The sequence below is a fragment of the Cottoperca gobio genome, chromosome 4 (assembly GCF_900634415.1).
Source record: "Cottoperca gobio chromosome 4, fCotGob3.1, whole genome shotgun sequence".
Lineage (NCBI taxonomy): Eukaryota > Metazoa > Chordata > Actinopteri > Perciformes > Bovichtidae > Cottoperca > Cottoperca gobio.
Window position 1 is genome coordinate 16,939,092 of NC_041358.1, and position 25,579 is coordinate 16,964,670.

Genomic DNA, 25,579 nt, shown 5'->3' on the forward strand with positions numbered 1-25,579 from the left:
AAAGCTGCCTTTGGCAACCAATTCAGTACTGTAAGAATGTTGATAGTGCTCTATTTTGCAGGTACCATTGAAATTTTACTGTGTATCATTTTGGTTTGTAATTATGTGAAGTGGTTTGCATTACTCATTAATTATATTGCAGGTCAGTGTGGATGTTGACTCAAATGGACTCAGTCACACTGTTGTAAGACAGGCACTGAAGATGTAAGTAGGGTTTCCTGCCCTTTTAGTATCTTGAGAGCTTACAAACTTCCATCCTCCAACCTCACAGCACTTCATTTTGATTTGCTTTCTGTGAAAGGATGCTTAGGGATGCATGTGTCGGTGTAAAAAAAAAAGGGTGTGGATACTTATTCCAATACTGACTTGAAAAATCAGCCCTGATCCCCTCATTACGTGTTTAGTAACTTCCTGATTGTTATTTTTGCCCAGTGAGAAATAATCAATGTAATGGCCCTGTTCTCTCTCTCTCTCTCCTCTCTCTTTATCGCTTGCTTCCTTAACAGCTCTTGCACTCCAAATGGGCCATGTGAAATTTGTTGCAAAATTGACTCCATGGCATTTCCTATCATACCAATTACTCCCCTCTATGAACCCCTGCCACACACACACACACACACACACACACACACACACACACACACACACACACACATACACACAAACACACACACACAACACACACACTACTTTAGTAAGCAGACTAAATTGAATGCAGAAGGAAATGAAGATGGGAGAGTGATGGTTTTGTCATGACCTTATACGTTAAAAAAGACCTTTACCCCCCCCCACATGTACTCAGATATGTTAAGTCTCCTTAGGCACGCTGTAGCCACACGGGTTAGTCAGTGGGAGTGCAGCTCAAAGCAGATAAACTTACATTCAGGTTGACAGATTAGAAAGTGCATGTATGTCCCACCATGTAATTTGCACACAAGCAATGTGTAATATGTTTGTATATGTTGGTGTGAGTGTGCACAAGAGAGAGAGGGAAACCCGATCGACCCTTTCTCAATCAGGCTCAGTGAGTGTCAACAGCAGGCTGTTAATACTGTTGCCTGATGGGAAACGTGCTGGGAGGCCCACAAGGAGGGATTGAACCAGGGTCAAACCTGAAATGGACGTAGAGAGAGGGAGGGAAGGAGGCTTGGAAATGAAATGGGGGATTGGGCAGTGTGCAAGGGGAAAAGAATAAGGGAGCGTGTTAGGTGGGAGAGAGATGAACGCTGAGGAAAGGGACAATCAAAGTGTCCAAGAACCCCAGAATCATTCATGTACACACGCACGCATACACATTTCTGCCTCTTCATATCCCTTCTGAGCCCTCTTTACAGCAGATTGCTCCTTGTCCCCAGTCACCTTCATCATCCCTCATTCACTCATTTTTCACCCCCTCTCCATGCCCTCGTTCTCTCTCATCACCACCCTGTAGCAACACACACACACTTAAACACATACACTGTACACACCATGAACAACCTCACCTCCTCCCAAAACCAATCTGCTGGCTCAGTACCCGAGATCCTTTTCCCCAGTGTGCAATAATAGACCACTGTTCTAAATGTACAAATAATAAAATAGTTTCAGGGCCACGAAAGTTGTAATGGATACATTTGGTAGCCTGTTGAGGTTAGACGTGAAGCACAGAAATTTAGAATGGAAAACACACATTCACAGAATCATTATTTATGAGTGTATTTCCTTGATTAGCGGTAAGCATGAAGGCAGAGTGGGCTTTTAAATGACACCAAGCTGAGCTATAATATGTATCCGAGGACTATTGGGAGCATTCGTCTCACCCAACATTCGGCGCCCCCGCCTTTCCATTACCGGCAAAGACTCAGCTGACTGGCCACCATCCACCCACCAACCCCCGTCTTCCTCTAGCAACAGCCCTCAGAAAGAAGACCATTAGCAAACGGAAATGAATAATACGAGCAGAGGGAGTGGACTTTATAGAGTGGATTGCTTTGTGAGTTTGTGTACAGGAACACAAACATACGCACAGGAACATACTATATGTAGGCACAAAGACACACACGCACAATGACACTTTACCACTGAGAGGAAGTACTTCTGCCTCAGACTAATGTTGGCTCCTCCGAATTACTTTAAGTCCATACTGGGCAAAAATCCAAATAGCTCTGGATGGAGGTGGAATGGTTATTTAGGTGTACTGTATGTGTAATACATGTGCATACACACTGTCCATTAAGTATAAAGATATACAAAAGAAGAAGAAGTACATGAGACGTAAGAAAAAAAGGCTCAAATAGTTGTGTAACGGTTAACAAACTTTGGATGTATAGTAATGAAGGAAGCAAATGTATCCATAATTATAGCTGCTGAAGATAATGATGAAATGTATGTTACGCATTGAACTAGAGTTATTAAAATGTGTGTTCAGCTTATTCAGCATTTTTAATTTATGCTGATAAAGCTCTCACTGCCAAGACCAACCAATTTGCTGCCGTCCCAGTTTGCCGACCCAGTTGGCAAACTATTAGAATCAGAAATATACAGTGATACCCAGTCTTCTTACCAATGGTCTCAAAATCTCATGTAGAGGCATCTAACTATAAAGCAATAATTATTTGTCTGTATCTATGTCCTTCGCATATCTCGAGAACCTTTCATTCGATGTACTTCACAACCTTCTCCAAATCAGGGAATGACACAAAAGATTTGGCTTTGGTGATATTTCGTAACTGATAAAAACAAGGATTAGACAGCCTTTGTGACGTGGAGGTCTGGTTTAAGGTGTATCTCTACAATTGTGTCCTCACTTATATTTGCCAGTTATCTGCCCTGCCACTGCCTTGTATTTCTGAGTAAGGAGGGACATATATGAGTGAGTCAAGATGGAATCTATTTACAGAGAGATGGGGCTCAAGTGCGAATCAGCCACACTCATCTCTCACAAAGCTTTGACGGCAACTTGAGAACTGAAGGCTTCCCACAACTGCTGCTGCCTCCATCACACTGATGGGGCCTTTAAAGGAGAGTTAAGATGAGACGTGTGTCATCCATAAGAGCAGCAAAACTGGGCCACTCTGAAGAATAGTGTCTAGACCCCAAGCGTAGATCATCTATTTTACAACAAGAGATGACTCTTACAGCTGAAAGAGGCACTGTTCTCTGCTTAAAGTTTCAGTTATGCTTTGCAGTACAGACTGGCTGGAGCTTCCATGTATCATGAAATGGTAATGGCTACAGCTATCACTCAAGAGTTTAGAGGCTCTGAGGATCTTCTACGTCTTCATCCAACTTAACCTGAATCAGTTTGTTAGGGTGTTATCTGATGGATGGGTGAAATGAAAAGTATTATGATGATTTAGCTGAAGAGCATTGAAATGAGGTGCATAAAGCCAATGCACTTTAGCATTGCTTTGCCTAGTAAATAAGGAGAAACAGAAACTGAATTGTATCATTTTTAAAACATATAATCTTTATTAAAAATGTCATTATTTGTTTTTAATTTGATGACCATAAATGATTAGGCTAGCAAAAGTGGTGTTTGCCTTGTCCCTCAATACCTTAAATCCATAAAACAGCTAATGTACTATTCCTGGTATCTGTTCAGCTTGCGCTAAACATCTACATGTATGGTATTAAAGCCTGTCACTTATTAAATATTCATCTTCTTGAAACTTAAATACACAGAAATTAAGATTTGTTTTATCTCTTCATCTGTACAGTGCCTGGTCTGCCATATTTGTCAGTGGCTCAGGACTCCGAGACATCAGCTGTGGTTCGCTGGGACCCTCCAGATCTCACCAATGGCATGGACCTGCAGGGTTACCGGCTCCAGTTTGGCCGGAAAGATATCTCTCCTTTGGCCACGCTGGAATTTGCTCCCCAAGAACGACACTACTCTGTGGGCAACATTCACCGGGGCGCCACCTATCTCTTTAAAGTCTCAGCCAAGAGCAGGGGGGGCTTTGGGGAAGAGGCTGTGGTAGAACTCAATGTGCCTGAGAATACTCCAGGGGGATACCCTCAAATTGAAGAGGGCTCCAATGTGACATGCTGCTCAGTGCAGCTGTCCTGGTCCCCTCCCATGCTGGCGGAGAGAAATGGGGTTATCACAGAGTACACTTTGGCCTTTAAGGAAACCGGTACCGGAGGAGCACCACGGGAGCTCCACTTGCCCCCCAGCCAGTCCAGCTATGTTCTCAACAGCCTCAAACCGAACTCGGCATACGATGTGAAAATACGTGCACACACCAGTGTAGGTCCAGGGCCCTACAGCCCACCTATCCAGTATCGGACGGTGGCCTTTGATACAACAGGTAGGGCTTGCCTATTTCTTTTCCAACCCGGTTGGCAGGGGGTTGGAAATTGGCTAACAAAAAATCTGCAACAACACAAAAATGAAAACTGCCCCACCCCCTCCTTCAACCACCGCCACTGCTCCTCAAGAAAGAGAAAAGATTGATATTAAAATTGTTTGCCGTTGGATACTCACTTCACTAACCCAAACAAGGTAAAACCCAAGTCAGTAAGTTATAGTCAGTCATGTAGAGAAAGAGGAGAGCAGCCTAGAATTTCAAGGTAAGTACTGTTTGGTCAGACACTCCCGTCGGTCAGACACTCCCGTCAGTCATCCTTGCAGCCCTTTGCCAAGCACACTCACGCAGCTAATGCCATCTCACATCCCCAGTTTTCAAACAAGGTAGGACCTCAGTCAAACCCAGTCACTCAAAGAGTATGTTTGGACTATTCTAAGATGAAAGAAAGCAGATTTTGGTTCTTTATTGTATTTTTGGTTGTGGGTTTATTTTGAGGTATTCCCCCGTTCCTAACCCCCTTCCTCTCCTAATTCCACCTTTCCCCTTCCCCTGTCCTCAGTGGGACAGTTTGTGGCATGGCATCCCCCAGATGCACTGCTAAGGACTGTTGGCATGCTGTGTTTTGAGTCTGTCTCTATGCCTGCCTGGCAGCATGTTGGCAGTGCCAACCCAGACTCAGTAGAGGCATAGGAACTGTTGGCACTGGGACCAAATGGGTCAGTTGTTAATCCTCATGGGTTTAAAGACGGTGTTGAGATGGGTTGGCACTACCCACAATGGCTAGCCAGTGGGCACACCCTTGTGCTCCATGGGTTTGTCGTCCATGAGTCTTACGTGCTGTGTGTCCTAACCAATGGTGTTGCCCTTCTCACAGCCAATCACAGCTCACCGATACGCTCACTCTCCAACCCAGAGGAACGTTGCAGGGGAACAACATCTTTTTCTTTTTTAAACCAAAGGTTCTTCTTTTGTTTCTCTTTCCTTGGTCTCTGTACATGTTCAGTTTACTAAAGTAGTTTTTTGTTTTTTTTCTTGCATTTGTCCATTTAACAGATGTTCCAAAGAATTTCACCGTCAAGTGGGCCACCAAGACTACAGTGGTCATTGCATGGAAGTTTTCTGAAAGCAGGTCTCCATACAAATGCACAGTGAGTTTAATGTATGGCAAAAAAATAATTTCAGCTGTTACGTTTTAATATAAAAAAAAAAACATCTCTGAAATTTAGAACTGATGTTCATCTGTTTTTCTTTAATTGAAAATTACTTGATTTTACACTAGTGCACCATTTTAATGACTAACCGTAATCATCACAATGCACATGCATTCTTATGTGCATCTGTTCTTATCTAAACCCACCTCCTTACCTGTCCTTCCATGTCTATTCAACCAACAATCTATTGACTTACCAACATGATCATACAGTACATCTAACTATCACTCTTACCAATTACCGATTAAAACTTCTGGACCATTTATTGAACTCTAGATTGAGTACAACCGTCAGAAGATGGATGTGGATGCCAGGCAGATGAGGGTGCTCGTCACTGGTCTAAAGCACAACACCACTTACGAGTTCAGGGTGACCTGCGAAGAAAGTTTGGGCGGTGGGGCAAGACACCGTGTGGTTGCCAGGACCGCGCCACTCATCCTGGTAAAGAAACCCAAACTGGATATCTACGCTGAGCCTGACAACATGCTCACCATGTCCTTTCCACCGGTTGATACCAAGGAGGTCAAGTGAGTATAGCTGGCGGAAATATGGCTCCGTCTGAATTATCTTTGAGGGTTGGGGTATTAAGGTATAAGTCTGGAGATGCTTGAAATATGATGTGATATGGATTGAGATCTAGAGGTGTCTCAGATGTTGAAATGGGAGATCAGGTCTTCAGGATCAGGATTTCTGAGACATGCTGGTCTTTGCTAGAGCCATTGCAAGTATTGAATTATCGCTTCAATTTCCTGTCAACCCTGTGGCGCATGTTTTCACCTAAAAAGCCAAATAATATTAATAAAGTGTCACTATGAGTTGTTTTTGTTTGTGTCATTTTTGTATTTTACTTCAGTGCTTTGTTTCCAGGACCTTCTATGTGGTTGTTGTGCCACTCAAGAGGACCTCAGGAACTGTCAAAAACCTAAAGAACCCTGATGAAATGGACATGGAAGAGGTAGGATTTTTAAAAAGGCAAACAGTGTGAGGTTATTCTGGCACAACAGAAATGGTTAGAACATGGGTAATAGGATGAGGCAACTTCAAAACTTCAGGAATACATTATTTTTTTTAAGAGCGCATAATCTTTTCTTTCTACTGGCAAATCTGTGTGTTTTTCAAGAGGGATTCCAGAGACACTTGTTTGTGTAATAACAGTTGCATGTGCTAGGCAAAGTGTATAGTACACACCATGTACCAGACCTGGGCATACACAACACACACTTAAGTACATCTCAGCTATGCTAATGTATCCTCCCCCCAAGCATGCAAAAGAGAGAATTACAGTCTTCTCCCACTCTTACTATACCTCGAGGTCACCTTGAGCACCAGATCAACAGCAACCATCCCTATTGGATTTGGGATTACACACATTCCCTCTGCTTAGTGCCTGCCTCTGTCTGCAGTTTAAAATGAATGAGAGAGGTTGGATGTTGGGTGGGGGTTGGAGCCTAGTTACATGGAACATTGCAAAAGAGTTAGCAGCTTTTTTAATCTAAAGGTGTAGTTATACCTACAGTTTGTTTTCTTTGGTCTCAGTCAGTTTACTGAAAGGGATCTAGTAATTGCACAGAACAGTCAGTTAAATCCAAAAAAGTCATTTATTTATTTTAATATGGTGTTTACAGATTATAAACAAACATTTGACAGCATCAAAAAAACAATATTTGCTCAGTTGTTTTATTCTTTGAAAAAGATCTAGTTGTAGACTGTTGTACGACTTGTAGACTGATGTTGTAGAAAACTCGCAAAACACAAGAGGATACCGAAAGGAACACATTTAAAAAAGCTAAAGTAAACCAATGCCCTTTCATCGATCAGCTGTTGCGGGAGGTGACCCCAAAGCGCCGTTCACGCCGTCAGCTGCCTCAGCTGGACCAGAGGAAGCCCTACATCACAGCCTGCTTCAGACAGCTGCCTCCCAGCTTCACGGTGGGATCTGACTACCGCCACAGCAGCTGTGAGAACAAGCCTCTTGAACCTGGCCAGGAGTATGTCTTCTTCCTGCTGGCTGAACTCAATGCCACCGCTGGGGTGAGTTCGTAGTTCAGCTCAGTTCAACATAGTTCAGTTGACTTACTTTTAGCCAATTGCTTTTTGTCAGAGTGGATTTAATAATTCACTTTCTTTTCATTTATTTGTGGTTCACTTCAGTTTTGTTCATCTGAATCTAACACATAACACATTTCATTCAGTTAACTGAACTTCATTGATATTATATATCATGCTGTAACCTGGATTGTGTTTTATATGCGATGTAAAACTTCTACCTGATCTTTCTGTTCAGAAAATGTTTGCTACCAGCCCTTATACCGACATAGTGATGACACCCGAGCTGGTGGTGGACCCCCTGCCAATAGAGACTGGTGACGGACTCATATGGGTGGTGGGCCCAGTCCTCGCTGTGGTCTTCATCATCTGCATCGTCATTGCCATTCTCCTGTATAAAAAGTGAGTTGGTTTGGGAACTGTAGTTTTTGTTAAGAATGCAGTTGGACCTACACTCAGGCATGACGGTGTAAAAATAACATTGTCCAACGTCAAATGCTCGAAAAGAACACGTAGTATACAAGGCATTGATATTTTGTACTGAGGAGGCCAGTATAAAATGGTTTGGAAACATTTATAACCATCCTCTTATCATTAAGCTACACAGGGAATTGAACCCTTAAGTGATGCATTATTAGTGCCTTGCTGTAACTACTACTCCACACAAGCTATATAACTGTGATCCATGTTTCTACTGAATTAGAGTAAATGTCCTGGAAATTTCAGCGTTTTTCATCCAGCACAACACAATGAACATTTTCTTGTCATTTGATGTTGAACCAGTTATTTGCAGTGTTACAAGGGAATTGGGCTGTTGGGGAATAATTGGATGTTAGGGAGCATGTTGAAAGTGGGGCTTATTCTATATTCATAGCAGCATGATATTCAAAAACCCAACAACATTTTTGCATGTAAATATGAAAGAGCTTTTCTTGTGAAAAAGATGGTTGTGGGAAGTGAGGGGGTTCGAGAAAGGAAAGAGGAGGAGATTCTTTGAGATGATGCTCAACAACTGGACTAATCATGTTACAATCTACCAATCAGTTGATGTCACAGATAAGTATTTGAATAGGTTTATATTTCAAATAATACCTATTAATTCTGGAAAGAATACTCCGTAAAGGTGTTATTCCAATGTTGTCCAAATGACTTAATAGTCGTTTTAACCAGTTTTACATGTGTGCTATCAATTAGGGAAGTAACGATACCAAAAAAACGTACTGTACGATATCACCGTAAAAAGTCCACGATTTTTATGATATTAAAAAATGTTGACTTGCAAATGTCCTTCATTAAATAGTTATGTTTTTAAGAACGAGAGATATTAGAACGCAGCTATAAATAACAAGTAATATCGTCACAGTCTTACGACGGCAACGTGACATTTTTTTTATTGCGACACTCGATTTTGTTTACAGCCGTAATAATAATTCTTCAGGAGTGAGTGACCCTATTTTTTTTTTAGTAGTGGACATCAAACTCTGCAGAAGGCAGCTCTCCTCACAATTCTAAATAAATACTATTCCTCAGCATCCTGGGGCTTTTAAACATTGGCGTAACGTCAATATACCCCAACCCCGTTTTTACAGTAAATTGTAGCTTTAGTCTCAGTGACTGCAAGTCCCAACTCAACAGTAGAGTAAGGGTCTCCCTACATGCCAAGGAAGATTCTTGAATTATTTAAGGGGGTCAGGGCAACAAAACTACAGCTTGCTTCTGTCAGATGATCTCTGACTGTCTGACCTTGCCTTACCTCAGTCTTTGTGGTTAGGGAGAGTAACATCTCTCCTTGGATCTCTCTCTTTTTGTCTCTCTTCTCTTTCTGTCGCCCTCACTCTCCCATCTCCCCCTCCATCTCTCCCTGGTGAATAGTCTTTCCCGGGTCTGCCCTTGGCTCTGACATTCCCCTTTCCCATCTGTATCTGCACACACATAAGCTCACACACGTACATAGACACACAGACAGAGGCTCACGAATGTAGGCACTTACTTGCACATTTCATTGACTACTCACTTGTTCTCACACACTGATACATGAGCACACACGCATGCCTCCAAATGCTGATGAGCTTTATCTCGCGTTTTGCGAGCCCAGCAGTGACCCCTGTGAATTTTAAACTGCTCTCTATTGATTTATCTCTCTTCTTGCCTCCCCCTTTCTCCCTTTCTCCTTGTGTGTTGTGTTTTCACCATCTTTATATATTTATTTGACTCCTATTGCTTTCTCTGGAAACAGCAAACCTGACAGGTAAGGTTTAGCCGTACTTTATTGCATTTTTACAGGGGGAGACAAAATAGCCAGTCTCAGCAAAAAAGATGCCTTTTAATTAGGGAAGGTGAATGAGAATTATGCGTACTTGACACGCACTATCTCAGCTCGAGCATTCTTGACCCGCTGCGTTACCAGTCAGTTGGATTTGCTTAGTTGTTTAGGTGCCGTCGTTAGTGAGAGTGGTAACTGTTTTGCTGCTGGATCAAGTGCTCACTAAAGGTTATTATGTTGTTTTTGTTGTACGTCTTCCCCTCTTTCTACTCTTTGTTTGTCTCACTCTCCAGCCGCAAAAGAAAAGAGTCAGAGCCGCGCACAAAATGTCTGCTGAACAACGCAGACATTACACCCCACCACCCGACAGACCCTGTGGAGATGAGACGCATCAACTTCCAAACTCCAGGTACAGAAAGGACTCACAACATGTACATTAAGGAACACAAATGTCTCATTATAGAAGTGATCAACATATATAAGCTTAGTTGAACTGATATACTGTATGTATAACATTTTTTGGTCATATTTGGCCTTTACAGTAAAATACATATTTTCCTTTTTCACTGACAATATGAAAGATGTAAAGAAGGAAGTTTGAAAACTTGAAAAAAAAGTGTGAAAACTAGTAAAACTTCAAAGAGACCTGTCTCACTTTGCCTTATAGGAACACTGGGATACTTTACTGCTTGGGTCTTAGGTTAATATAACATTGTGCTGGTCAGATTCTCACTGGACACTTTGAACGCACAAGGCACAGTTTTACAATGTTTGACCCCAGCAGTCCCTCCTCTAACAACAAAATAAATAGATACAGTAAGTACAAACATAAGTAGCTCTGTATTACAAAAATACCTCTTGGCTTATTGAGATAGCAACAGTTAATGATCTTAATTTAGACCTCCAAATAACAACTTTAGATTGATGGATGAAAGCTGGCCTGTTAAAAAGCCATCTAAGGCTTGTATTTCCTTGGCCCTAATTGGATTTACATTCTTAAAACAGTTTCCAGTGGTGCGCTCATGCCTGTTATCTCTGCAATGACAGTGGTGAGTACAACATTAGGGCAATATATAGGTTTTATTTGGAAATAGACCAAAGCTGTAGAATAAGAACTAGATTTTAAGAAGCTACTTACCTACATACAAATTACTGGAAGCCGCCGTTTCAGTGGCTTTAACAGACTGAATGCAAAAGTTTTTGCCATGCAAATAACATTTTGACATTAAGAAATTTCTGCAGCAACTTCAAAATCCTCATTTTTGGAACCTACTGAAATGGAAAGCGCATTTTAAAATTTGGCAAAAAATGTTAATTAGCAGCAGCTCTAATCCAGAAATACCATTATTGGTGTCAAAAGCTCACATTGGCCAACTGCTATATTATAAGTGACGAAAATAAAGACACACACTTGCAGAAGACCTTCCTTCTTCACACCAAATGATTTATTTACAGTGAAAACTTTGTATCCATGCAAGACAAAACAAAGTAAAGCTTTCTTTAATATATACATTAACTTACATGTTTAGTGAAAGCAGGTTGTAACATTGACACATACATTCACAAATAATGCAACTTAAAGTTACATTACTGCTAAAGCATAAAAGATGTCCATGAAAAGCTCCCACATCATTCTGTTTGACATTATGTGCCTCCATAACTACCTGCAAGCCATATGTATGTGTTGCCATGTCCTCATGTAACAATTAGACATTTATGAATAACGATTCATTAGAAAATGATGTCTGTTGTTCAACTTAATATTTTGATGTTGGGAACAAATCCTGTTTTTAAATGATCCTGGGTTTTTACCTGCTTTCTCTTTTGTCTCACTTTCTGTCCGCTGTTCATCCGAGCTGTTCAACAGAGCACGTTCGATCCCAGAGTCATTATCTAAGGCTTCTCCATCCTCCTGCCTCCTTTTCAGACCCATTATCTATCGGTCTGTGCTTCTGTTATTTAGCTTTCTGTGATTTGGGCTACGATGCATCTTTGTCATTGGTCTTAATCGTAGTGGAACCAAGTTTGCTCTTTTGTTTTTGTTGTATGTGGTTCAATTAGGTTCCTACTGCCTCATTACAAGCCATGATTTGTATAGAAAAAGTTTTTTTGGAATGTACAAGTAGCATGTTTCCAGTTTTGGAAATCTCTGAATCTGATTGGCGTCACATTGGTTACCTCTACCTACAGTAAGCATCGTGAGTTTTCCACTAGATGGTTTAGATTATATTCTCTCTTCAAGTAGTTTATTCGACAAAGACTGAGACCTGCATTTTGAGGAACTTGCACTGTATTTCAAATACATTGTTCTCACCTGCCCAAGAAAATGGCCCGAAAAGGAGTAAATCTTCCAGAGGTGGAATAAACACATCCACCCTTTATTTCATATGTCCCCTCGTTTCTTTTTCCTCCCACCTATCTGTCTCTTAGCCTTGTTGTCTCTCAGTCATCCACTGCCAGTCTCTGCTCCATCAAAAGGCCCAGATTTCAAAATGGACCGTTTCGTTTCATCTTCTTTGGGAGCCCAGGCATGCTGCCTAAGTTTTTATCTTGGGGGAGAAAAAAACGGACTTCTTTACATCAGAGAAGAGAGACACGAGATTGAAAGGAGATGCACAAACCCGCTATACATAGAAATGTTGAAGTTAATCTCTTCGTCTTTTTCCTTCCCTGGTATTCAGAGTCCTATCAGTGGTTCTGTAATGACGAGGTTATAATGGCCATTCCTGCTATTTGTCTTTCTGACTTCTAGCACTTTCCACTGTGCCATCAACTGTCCACCTCCGGTACTTAAATAATAGAAACTCTTGTTACGATCTCACTTTTACATTACATTCCCCAATACACGCCGAGACTTCTCTTTATATATGACAAGCATCCTCATTCAACAGCCCTGTCATTGTTCCGCAAAATTGGGCCATGTCGTTATCTCCGCACCCCGGGAATTTAATTTGAATGGACATTTTAGCCCAATTAAGTGGGCCGGTGAGCATTTGTGAACATCCCCATCAGCTAATAGCGACCATTGTTCAAATGAGCATACTCCCATTGCACTTATCCAAGGCCTCTCCTATCCAGCGGAGCATATGCCACATCGGCAATGTGTGCTCAGTGACCCCCAGTGCTGGGGAACAAAAAATATGTTTTTGATTAGGCCTCCTATAAGCTAAGCTTGGCTAATGCGTTTGAGAGAGAGTGTGTACATTGTGTGTATGTGTGTGTGTGTGTCCTTGTGCATTCTTGCTGTAAAGCCTGTAGGTCATGTGACAGCCACACAGTGACATCCCATAACCCCTTGGGGCGCAGAGTGGCTCGTTTTATCATTATCTTCATTGGTGCCCGGGGTTTAACTGTCAAATGGGGCCAAAGTAATGAAGCATCACGACTCAGTGGATATCTACTGTCTATCTCCTACCAAGCCCCCCCCCCCCCCCCGTTTTGCTATACAGATTCACTACTTCATCCGTCTCTTTTATTTCGGTGTTTCTTTCTTCCCCTTTCTCTCTGTTTCTCCTGTTACTTTACTGCAGTTACAAAGCTGGTAAACTATAACAGTTAGTGGTCACCATGACCATTACAGCCTACAATATCTATATACAGTATATATATATATTTAAATCATGTCCTCAGTTTGACATTCCATACTGTGCTAATATGAATTCCCATCATAACTGTTCAGGCACAAATAGAAGAAGAGAAAAACTGTCTTCCTGCTAATTAACAGAAAGGTGTTTCACTCTTCAACATATCTCTGATATATATATATTCTATTTATGCCGTCTCCGTCTATGTTTCTCTTTGTATTTCCACCCTCCAATGTAACGTCACATATGGTACTTCACACCTCCATAATTCTGTGCCTTCTACATTTAAGCATATAAAAATCAAACATTTTCTTCCAGACGGCATCAGACACTTGCGAAACCCACAAACACCAGCCAATCGCTCGCATGCATCAGCAACCTACTGGTTTCTGCAGATTACAGCTACAACTGCAACAACCGTGCCCTCCTCCTCAGTTCTATTGACACACGCACTCACACTCACACATAAAAATAATCAGACAAGCCTGTACCTCCCTCCTGCTGTGATGAATGACGTTTGGAGACAGTGGATCAGAGCACCCCCTGCTAGCTGTAATTAGTCATTGTCACAAATCAATTAGGGAGAGGGGGATGTTCGACGTCTTCATCTTTCTGCGCTCATTTGCCGCCACTGGCCTGACGTCCTCTCGCATAGACGTCAGTGCAAGGTAAACCCAGCAAAACTCAATTTAGCAACTTTTATTCTGCAGAGTTTACCTTTTTTTTACAGTGTTTTTTAGGCTTACATACATCCTAATCTTTATTTAATTAATTTTGGTTAAACTGGGAATAATTACTTAACTGCCTTTTTATTATTTTAAAGAGGTGTTTTATGTTTCAAAAATAAATTGGTAGGAGAACATTTAAAAAAACAAACTTATTGTTTTTCCTTTTGCCTGCAAATCAGATTTATTTTCCATTTATCTCTTCTTATACAACAATATACAACAAATGATCTGTTTTCTCTTTAGATCAAAGTTGACATCTTTGAGTGGTGTGATTTTTTCCTATTACTGAGCGCCCCCGTTGATCTGATTTCAGCTTTCAGCCCTGGCAAAATTTATTTTGCTTCACTTGATGGGCAGATTGGCAGCATCCCATTAAACTGCATCTCTTAGCCACATGTCCAGTTAACGTTGTCACAGATGGTTCGTTTCTGCTTGAACAGCTGAGAAGACCTGAGTCTACCCGGACATAGCGTCGCTGGCTTTCGCCTCAGAGGACTTCCTCTGCAGCAAAATGAGACTTTGAACCATCACGCCATTCCTCAGAGCTCCGACTCCTATCAGCTGTGACTCCACAGCTGTCAGCCAAGAATGTGGACACTTTTCCACACCTTTCACTACCGATGCCTCCGCACCAAGCTGCTGACAAAGGACCCTTTCACAGTTAGTTTTCACCAGGAAACATAAGCTGTTTTTCCCCCTTCTCTGTCTCTTTCTCATTGCTGTCAATGGGCCCTTCCAACTGGTGTTTATGAAAGCTCAGAGATAGCAAATCAATTTTCTTATCCCTATTCTCTATGACCATTGATATGGGGCTTGGCAGAAGGGTTGTCTCAGCAGGGGAATCAGCGGCGTATGCCCATGGCTAACCAGTCTGCTCCTGAGGAGGACTATAGCTGATCTGATCTGAAAATATTTGCCCTACTTTTTCATGTCTGTGTGGCAGTCTGGCCTCAAGTCTGTCATGCAGGCTAGTCTGAGAAGGGCCTGAGTTTAGTGATGGTAAACTGTTGGTAAAGGAAAAAAAATATATATATTTGTGGATTTCTTGGACTTTAATCATTTTGCATCCTTTTATGTTTTCTTTTTACATAGCATTTTCTGTTGCATTACAGCCTTTTGAAACCATGTTCCCTTATGTTTGCTGTTCTTTACAGATTCTGGTCTAAGCAGTCCTCAGAGTGAAGCAGATTTTGACTATGAAAGTTAGTCTCTATGCTTTTAGCATTTGCGTACCAGCTTTCTTTCTCTTTTTTTTTTTTTTCATGCACGCTTGCCTCCATTTACAAATACATAATTTGCATTTGTTTGTTTTTTCAGTTTATGCAGCAAAATTTGAGCACTAATTAATTGATGTTGGTTTATATTGGTATACCGGGCTTTTTTTTATTTTTTATTTTTTTCTGTAATTGGATGTCAGTCACGATATTCACTTGGGCTGTTGGCTGTGCATTAATCCACCATGCATAAATAACCTGTGCGATCACTCCCGCTGATGTAGAGACGGTTGAGAGGTGTTTTTTTTGTGTTTTTTTTACAGGAGTACAACCTCTGTTATCCCTCTTTCTCTACCTCCCCTATCCTCACCTCCTTGTTGTTGTTCTCCCTTCTTCCTCCTCCTCCTTCACCACCACTGCTCCATTTCCATTCTGAAGTAACAGGGTCTTTTCTGTGCTCAGAGATAACGAGCAGAATTAATTAAAGCGGTGGCAAACAATGGCTCGACATTTGATCACCCCCTCTCACTGCCAAAGGATCATCCAGGAAAAAAAGCAGAGTTTCTGGTTTTCCTCTCCCCCCCTTTTTTCCCCCCCTTTATGTTCTGTGATTACCCACAGACAGACTTCTTCTCTTTTATATGTAAATACGCAACATCATAAATAGGCTTTTCGAGAGAGACTGCTTTTGGCTTATCAAAAAGAATCATTATATTTCTCAGGCGCATCGACTGCGGATCGAGAGATTGGAAACGTGTAATTAGACGCAAGTTTGTTTTTCTGTGTTCATTGATCACGCTGTTGATTGCGGTGGAAAAAAAAGAGTGTGTCTGGGGTGGTTTTAAAGAGACTGATGAGAGCTTTGGAGTGGGGGTAGGGAATAACAACATTTGTCCTTGAGAGACTTTGCACGAATACGGGTCACAGCAAAGCCTAGTTTTGAAAGTAAATCTTTTCTTGGATAAACACTGCAATGTGCCATGCAGTGTGTAAATGACAAAACGAATGAGAGAACAAATCAGGTGCGATTGACTCATTTGTCTTGAGAAACAAAACAAATGGGTTTGGTTGGAAAAGTGCACTGGGAAGAGAAATGGAAGCACAAACAGATTGGTTTAGCTGTGAGGTTCATCTGTGAAAACATGACAACTAATAGCGATATATTACTCCATGTGGGCAGAGGGCAAAGTGGAATAAAGGTAAAATATTAGATTTAAACAACCTCTTGCCGTTTTTTGCAGATTTAAATTGTTTTCAGAAAAGTTCACTAAAACATTCCACTCAAAGTTTTATGGGAAAAACAAACACTAGTATGTATAATCTTTTAGTCTATCCCCCTGGCAGGGCATAAAGTCTTTGGCCTGATATATCTCTCGAACTGTAACAGGCACTTATACATGCCGGCAGTAATGTGGGCAGTAAACACAAACTGAAAGGAATTGATGGAGTTTGACTATATCAGTAGTCACACACACACACACACACACACTCACAAATACACATAGAGACACAAAGAGTAAACTACACAACCACACACACACACAAACATTCTTTGATCTCCCTCTCAAACAACCCTGTCTTGTTCTCTCAAGGAGAAGTGATGGTCCCTCATTTGCATACGCATTTACTTATTTACCTCATATTTTCTGATACCTTTTCCCTTTGAATTGGATGCAAGTAAACTGACAACTAAAATTAATTGTGCTCTTTTACTTGATGCTCATCTCAATGCATTCCCGCACCAGCAGTGATTAATAACTCATTATTAAATGGTGCCACAGCAATCTGCATGCTTTGTGAGCTCATAGAGAAACTCAAGTATGAAGAAACAAACACTCAGTTTTGTCCAAATCAATTCGTTTACTATTAATTTACACGGTTTGAGTTTCATATTAGGATATTGAAAGGAAAAAGAAATTCAACATAGGGTTAAAAAAGTGAAAGGAAGCTATGAATTCAGTAAACATCCTTTAATGATGATGATGATCATTAAGGGCATGGGTGTTTGTCAAGTAGGCTCTTAATGCGGTGTGCCCATTCATTTTCCGGAGGATGTCACGGCATCCAGTGTCATCTCCATTTGTCTCATATATGCATTGTAATCTCTGTTAATCTTCATGTAATTGACGCTGCCGCATTGTTCTGTCAGTGTAAAATAAATTACCATTACTAATGAAGACTGTCAGCGCGGAGAGTTGGGCTCGCTCTCTTAAGCGCAACAAAAGCAGCCAAAGCATATGTGACCCCCTTGACATTGGGGGTGATAGTAAGCATTGTGAGAAAGGGGAAATTAAGGGTGGTTAATGTGATTATACTGATTTGCACGCCCAATTAAGCCTCAGTAACTTTTTTTTGTGAAGAAATTTCAACATTGTGTCATGACTTTTGACCTCATCACTCGGCAGGGAAGAGAGACCTCTTACGGCAAATATATAAAACTAACTCCATGCAGGGACAGAGCCACAATCTATGGCTGCTCCATATTCCATTACATGGCCCCAGCATTATGCTCTTAAATAGATTAGTGACTGGAGTGCACAGCAGTGCTGATAATATTGTAGCTGATGCGACACAATATTTAGTGGATATTGGAGCGAGCCCAAAAATAAAGAAATCTCACAATTTTTCCACCCAACTGAAAAGCTTGTTCTTTCTGGGAATTCCTTTGGGATCAATGGCAGAAGTATTTGGGAGGAGAACATAGTGGACAAGCTACCGAGAGTGCTATTTTTTGTGATTTTGGGAAGGTATGGGGTGTTCATGTTAGAGCCAATGTTCACTGGGTTGAGGGAACCAGCACATGGCGGAAAGGGGACAAACAGCAGCTTGCTTGCTTTGCACTGGTTGGCTGGAATGGAGCAGCTCACTGTGTCACTCCACATCACTCACACTCCTAAACCTCCTTACCCCCCTCCCACGTCCCTTCCCATGAGCCCCCAGGTCAGGCCTCTGCTCTTGAATAAACACCTTTTATTCTTTTATTTTTTTATAGAAGCGGCAGTCAAAATTGTCACCTAATAACACGGCACAACAAGACAATTACAGATTAAGGATACAGTAATAAAGTATCGCTGTGGGATCAGATCAAGATCGGAAGACTTTTTCATAGCTTCTCCCTCATCTTTCTTCTTGATTGAGGATGGTACAGAAAGTAATACAGTTTCAATGTTGGAAATAATAACATAGCGTTCATGTTTAGTAAATGAGAAATAACTTGACTTGAATTTGTTACATGGGCTTTAAGTAAAACCAACTTTAAAGACATCCTTCCTTTCGATGGTTGATGTTTTTTTCCCCCACCAACCAGTGATCCAGCATTGAATTATCCTAGGTAGATAGGTTTTGTACAACTGAAAGCAAATGTACCTTTGATGATCTTCAATAGGGAGTAAAAGAGATGTTCTCAACATAAGCGTTCCATTGATTCAAAGCCTAAAAAAGACAGTTGTGTTTCTTGTTTGTGATTCCACCATCAAAAACGTACATTTTCCATCTTGTGTCATTCTTAACTCCTTTACCAAGCTGTTAAAAAAATGTATTAGTGCCTCCAAACATTGGTCCTATTGGTCCGTCTATCTGTCAGCATCATGACCATTGCGCAAATTAATACAATTTGGTCTGTGGGAGTAAGCTCCCAGCTTCTATAGCAAAAATAACAATAGCTTTGACAAACCTCGCTGTTTTTGAGCTCTGGCCTGGTCCGATCAAGTGCCTATAACATCACCTGTCAATACATGTTCGCTGTGTGTGACATTCACCATGTTCTGCACAAGCTTCCTCACCACTAAAACTTCAACTTCCATTGTTATGTAAGCAACCAATTCTCACCCATAAATGGTGTGTTGTGTGACTTGTGATCTTGTGTCCTGTCTGCTTAACTAATGAACCTTCTGTCCTCTCTTACCCTGTGTGGAATTTTCTCTCTGAATCATTTTTGGCGAGCAGGTATGATGAGTCATCCTCCCATCCCCATCTCGGAGCTGCCTGAACACACAGAGGTTCTCAAGGCCAACGACAACCTCAAGCTCTCCCAGGAATATGAGGTGAGGGGGCCAAAGGTCAAAGTTTCTTCCGAGTATTGATTCCTGTCTTGATTGTGTTTTCATTGGAAGAGGACATAAGAGTTCTTTCTTTCTTCCAGGGAAATGGCTCTTTCTTGTCTTTTTTGTTTCTTCTGCTTGTCGGCAATTCTGCAGCTGGTGGTGCTTGAGCAATTATGAAATATCAGTTGTTCTTATTTCCTCAGAAATATTTGCAGCCTCAAAATGGCAAGCAAGAAAGACAATTATCATTTTCAATTATGTAAAAACACCCCATGGCACGTTGTTGCAACTCCTGAACCAATTTCCTTCTTCTTCTACTATTACTTTATTTGACAGGCACAATACATATTAATAACATTTCTGAAAATATGAAAAACTAAATAAAAGAATCAAAATTAAAGAATGACACTAGAATGAACCCACTACAGGAAAAAAATAAGGTGAATATTTCTGCTGCAAAATGAAAATCCAAAATGTGCGTGCTTACTTGGTAAAAAATTGAAGAAGAACGAGAAATTAGGGACTTAAGAAAATTAGATTAACTCTTAAAAAAGATCTTAAACATTTACTTAAGAAAACGTAATAAACGTAATGGCTCTATAAGGGGATAAATCAATGTCGTACTCAATGAACTAAGCAAACGTGTGTGTGTGTGTGTGTGTGTGTGTGTGTGTGTGTGTGTGTGTGTGTGTGTGTGGAGAGGATAACTGTGCTGTCTGAGCTCCGAGACCGCAGTGGTTATAAATGACACCAGAGTTGATTAGAAATCAGGAGTGCTGAATCAGCTCTCCTTTGCATACAAGCAATATCCCCTCCTCGCCATTCCTAAATCACTGTGCCTGTCGCCTCGCTGCACGCCAGACTAAGGTAGGAAGCAGGTACCCCAGCATAGATTGCTGTCATCATGCCTGCCGGGGGATGTTGGTGGATAATGACTTCTCATAGCGATCCAGTATTTCTTGGGTATCTATTATTCATAAATCCACATCCGGGCTATGGACCAAGTGGACAAGCTTGTTCCATTCGGGGGTAAGAGAGACGTGATGCCAAAGTTGACGCTTTGCTACAAACTACAACTTCTAATTACTTGGCTTTGAGAGAACATTAAACCGCCCGTTCGTCTCTTCTCCCACTCTGTCTTTTTCACTCTCTCTGTCCCACTTCCCCTTCACAAAACCACCCCCCAGGAAAAATAAATGACCAAATTAAATAGAGAAGTGTAATTTTAATTTTGTTATTTTCTTGATGAATGGCTGCTCGTCCGGGCGCCCTGGCTTGCCAAGCGCAGCTCTACGGGGCTTTGACTGATTGGTTTTTAGCCAGGCGGGATGTGAGGGAGGAGGAAAAATGGAGGGAAGAAGGGAGAGAGATGAGGTGGGGAGGCTTGGTTAATGATTCAATGAGGGGAGAGAGAGAGAGAGCAGGGCATCTCAGCTGGAGAGCGGAGATGAAGAGGAGATAACCTGACATACAAACGGCAATGAAAAGGCAGCCACAGTTTTAACTGACGATACTGAAGCCATAGAGTTTGTTATCTATGTTCTGTCAGGCGGTTCGCGGCCACGTCCTGCAAAGCTTGCCTTCTTGACAAGGAGCTGTCATTCATCGACCAACGTCTCATCATGGATCATAAGGAGTGAGGAAGAGGGAGAAATTCTAGCTGTTGCAGAATTTGAGCATGGGCTTTTGCCATACACAAGTCCTAAATGGAATTTATGAAAAAATTATTCAAGTTTGGACGACACAGATGTGGTCTTCAGTTTTTAAATTGAGCGTTTCAGGGAAGTGACCCCAATCTTTATATAAACACACACACACATGCAGACACATATCAGCCTTAAGGTAATCTGGAAAGAAAGGGAAAATAGCTGGAGGGTGGCTGAGACAGAGGGAGTTTAAAACATCAGAGAGGAGACAGGAGATGGAGAAAGAGATAAAGAGAGACGAGAGAGAGAAGACTTTGAAGATGGAGAGATGAAGATAAGGAAAACAGGGACAAAGAAAGAGGGATAGAGATGAGGCGGCGGAAATAAAGAAAAAAACAGATGGAAAGAGTCTAAAAAAAAAAAAAGAGGGAAGCTCCGATTGCTGTAATGATAGCATGGAAATTGTTAGATCAGGTTTCCAGTTGGACATCATTCAGCTTCAGTCTCCCTCTGCAGCCCCCCACCCTCCATGCTGAAGCCCTAACTGCAAATAACCTTCAAGCCTCCATCCCCACACCAACAGAGCGCCAGACGCCTATGAGCAAACAACGAATCGTAATGGAATACTTAATTATCCTGACAAGGAAACAGAATATTTAACTGGAATTCTTCTATTTTAAAGAGGCGGCTGAATTTATCTTTCACCCGAGTGCCGGGACTCGTTCCGCGCCCTCCCCTCGAGGAGGAGAGCCGCCGCCTTCATCAATATTGTTATTTTTCATTATACAATCTCTACATTAATGATCTTGATAAAGTACTGTGTGCATCTGCTGTGAGTATTCAAACCAGGCAGTGAGCAGATTCTCATGATTATGTTCTTTTTTCCTTTGGGGAAATCACACTCTCAATCTCTCTCTCAGCCTCCCTCTCTCTTCCCTTTGATAACATTCAGGTTGTATTGTTATTGCTCGGCTCTTCTGATTTCTTCTTTGTGTGTGCATGTTTCGCCTGTGTCTGCCCCCCACCTCCCCCCATCAGTCTATCGATCCAGGCCAGCAGTTCACCTGGGAACATTCCAACCTGGAGGTGAACAAGCCCAAAAATCGTTACGCCAATGTCATCGCCTACGACCACTCCCGCGTCATCCTGGCTCCCATCGAGGGTAAGGCTCACCCATCCTCACACTCTGCACCTACACCATGTCAGACGTGAGCGCTGCTTATTGCAGATCGTTTGGGAAATCCTCGTTATAACAGAGTCAGCTTAAGTAATTATAAATGTATTCTGGATAGAGCGGATGAGACTAGACAGTGAAGACTAAACTAGAACAGTGCAGAATAGAATATCTTCAATACAATGAAGTCTTTAAAATAGGACTCAGTCAACTTAATGAAGTAAAAACAGAATAAAACTTGTAAAATAGTAGTATTTTTTAGGATGTTGACAATCAGTTCAGCAGCAACCAACTGAATGTATAGAACAAAACTACATTTTCACTAAATCCTATTAATGTTGGGGACTTGTTTCAGCTCATCTTTGGACCCAGCACTCAGAGTGACCCAGGAATTTAACCAGTGTTTACACCGTCCCATTTGTCTCTTCAGATCTACCCCACTTCCATGACTTCCCTCTAACTGCCTGCCCGCAGACACAGTACTGAGAATCTTGAAGCCAGTAAAACTCTTCCCCTGACTCCTAAATCTCAAGGGACATTGTCACAGGGAGTCACCCTTTACCGCTGACATTGTTCTGGCGTTGTATCACCAGAAGAGCTCCAGACTCCTCAGAGTAGTGCCAAACTCCCTACTCCACAGTACTCTCCTTTTGTGTGAGATAACTGCTCGGACTAGATTTCGACATCCCGCAATAGTCAAGCCAACTTGAGGGTTGCGACAACACGCATAACAAAATTATCCCAGGGAAAAAAATGCCTCGTCCATAAATACATAAATTAATCAAGTCTGAAATTTCTATTTTACACTGCAGTGATTTTGCTATTAGTCGCAGCAGTAGAACAATTCATGCACGCTGCCATCCTCTGTTCACTTAGCTATGACTAAAGCCAAGGCACCACAGACGTGGTATCCGTTTTAATGACATTTGCCTTTCTTTTTCTGTCTTTCTTTTTTCCCTTATTTTCATTCTTTTCTTTCTTCTCTATTCTTCTTTGTTCTTCCCCTGACGTTTCTCTCTCTCTCTCTCTCTCTCTCTCTCTCTCTCTCTCTCTCTCTCTCTCTCTCTCTCTCTCTCGCTCTTATTCTTCCTCTCCACCCTGGTTGTTGTCCACACTGTGTCTCCTCTCTTAAATTAGCCCAGTCAAGTGTTTCATTGTTTGTCGCTTGAGTGAGGAGACGTCAGTCAAAGAGACGTGACTCTCCAGCACAGATGCCGCCACACTGGAGTGTCTTTTCAACTGTTGGTGAAATGAAGGTTGTGATGTTCTGTCTTATCACTGTCAGATGCTCAGTGTTCGACAGACTCTAATCGCAGATTATGGAAGCGGGATTCTGCGATAGAGCTTACAAGTGTTACCATCCTTCATCATTATGTTTCCAGTACACATTCGTCTACCCCAAAATGTGGAGGCGTTCCTCCTTAAGGCTAGATTTAGTGGACCGGTGTGCAACAGAGCATGGTGGCGGGCTGAGAAGGATGGTAGCTGGATCAACCTCCCGGCTGTGGTGGCTGAGTGGCTGATTTACTCCTCGCTATCCTCCATCTACAAGCGTACTCTATCTGTGGAGGCGGTAAATCAGATGTAGGCGACATATCTACAGAAACCAAGGCAGAACCACAGAGGTAGAATAAGAAAATGACAAGAGTTGTGACTCTGAGGCAGTTGTAGCATTTGAATCCATTGAAATGGAACAACAATGGAGGTTTCCTTCAGCTCTACTGTGTGAGGTTGTCTTTTAACATCTCGTTTAATCTTAGTATTATAGTATACTAAGATCTATTGGGTAAGAGTAATAACTAGAATATGTCATGTCCCAAAAGTTGACACAATCAGCCTCGTCTTAAGACACTGCCACTGCTGTCTGGACAATTTCAACATTTTCACTGATCTCGTTACATAAGCGATTAACGTCTCCTCTGCTTTTCTTGAATCTTCAAGGCAAAAAAGTGGAAATCCATATAACGTCCATCTCTTCTTTTTTTCTGTGGTCTTCATCTAGGTATCACAGGGAGTGACTATATCAACGCCAACTACATTGATGGCTACAGGAAGCAGAATGCCTACATCGCCACCCAGGGTCCATTACCGGAGACGTTTGGGGACTTCTGGAGGATGGTGTGGGAACAGAGGGCAGCCACGGTGGTCATGATGACCAGGCTGGAGGAAAAGTCACGGGTAAGTCCGCTCAACCAATTTTTACCTGGATGCTGGCCACTGTTTTTGACTGTTCTGTCTTTTTAAAGCTCCCCTGCAGTGACCTCACAAACTTTCAAATATTTTAAATAAAACCACAAGTTGAAATCACTGGTTCACAAAGATCAAGTACAAGACATGCTGCTGACTCTGGCACAGCTTTACGGTGATTTCCCAGTTTCAGACCCAAACGCCTTTGGTAGGTAATCACACTTCATTTTCTTGAGATGGATTGCGCTCAGAGAAGTGTAGAAATTTAAATGGGGTGGTAAAAGCAGCACGGGAGGGTTTTTAACTCAAAGACAGTCTACCTGTTCCTATCTGATGAGCTGGGTGTCCACTGGGAGTGTGTTGACTCTCGTTTCTCTCCTTATTTGCAGTGAAAATGACAAGCTGTTGCTTGTTCCCTAAAGTACTGAGAGCTGAGGAAGTTTTGCACTCAGAGTGCACAGTGCAGGAAGCAAAAATTATATTTTAAGCATCAGAGTGCCGCAGAGCTTTTACAGTACCTGTGACCATTTTCTCCCACAACCATCTGTTGATAGTGGAAGTGAATTGAGAGCATCGTGGCTTAGTCCCCGAAGGGAGGAATGAGATGTCATGGTGTCATCACACTAGTCCACTTTTGGTGTTTTCTTTATTTTATTTTCATCCATTTATGTCCATGGGAAGTGTCATTTTTGGACGTCTTTGGAAGGAGTTCATCCTGGTGTCCTTGAGCTGGAAAGAAACACTTTCTATAGTTACGAACAGTCCAACGTTTTTGAGTTGTGCCTCTGATGTAAACACTCAAAACACAGAACTATTCCTAGTAAGAATGCAACAGTGGCCCTTTATAACCCCCTATCAGATTTAAAACGATAAATGTTTTAGAAAAATTGGCAGCTGGAATAGCGAATCAATAGCAAGCACGTTAAGGAAGCCTCTTGGATATTTGACGGTTGCTTTCGAGGAGTGGATTTATCTAAATGTCAAAAAGCCAGCTGCGATGTTTCATCCTGTCAACTCAAACCTGTGTTAACATCAGGATCACTCACCCCAGGTGTCTCTACTCATTTTCCATCTTTCTATCCCTTTTCAATTGTTTACCTATCTTCCATCCTGTCATGCGCGTTCCACTCCTGTCAAACGTGATCAGGATTAGCGGGCGGTAGAAGTTGAGTGTCAGCCTGAGCAGGAAAT

General features: G+C 41.8%; 1 protein-coding gene across 1 annotated transcript in view; it reads left to right on the forward strand.

The window, feature by feature from the left end:
- ptprsa (protein tyrosine phosphatase receptor type Sa) overlaps positions 1-25,579 on the forward strand; it is a 239,000-nt gene that overhangs the window by 193,113 nt on the left and 20,308 nt on the right. Inside the window, 12 exon segments of the mRNA XM_029429714.1 lie at positions 3,699-4,292; positions 5,346-5,440; positions 5,780-6,030; positions 6,371-6,458; positions 7,322-7,534; positions 7,788-7,951; positions 9,786-9,797; positions 10,106-10,221; positions 15,279-15,326; positions 19,284-19,381; positions 22,066-22,189; positions 24,204-24,379. Of these exon segments, the coding sequence (XP_029285574.1) occupies positions 3,699-4,292; positions 5,346-5,440; positions 5,780-6,030; positions 6,371-6,458; positions 7,322-7,534; positions 7,788-7,951; positions 9,786-9,797; positions 10,106-10,221; positions 15,279-15,326; positions 19,284-19,381; positions 22,066-22,189; positions 24,204-24,379 (1,979 nt within the window).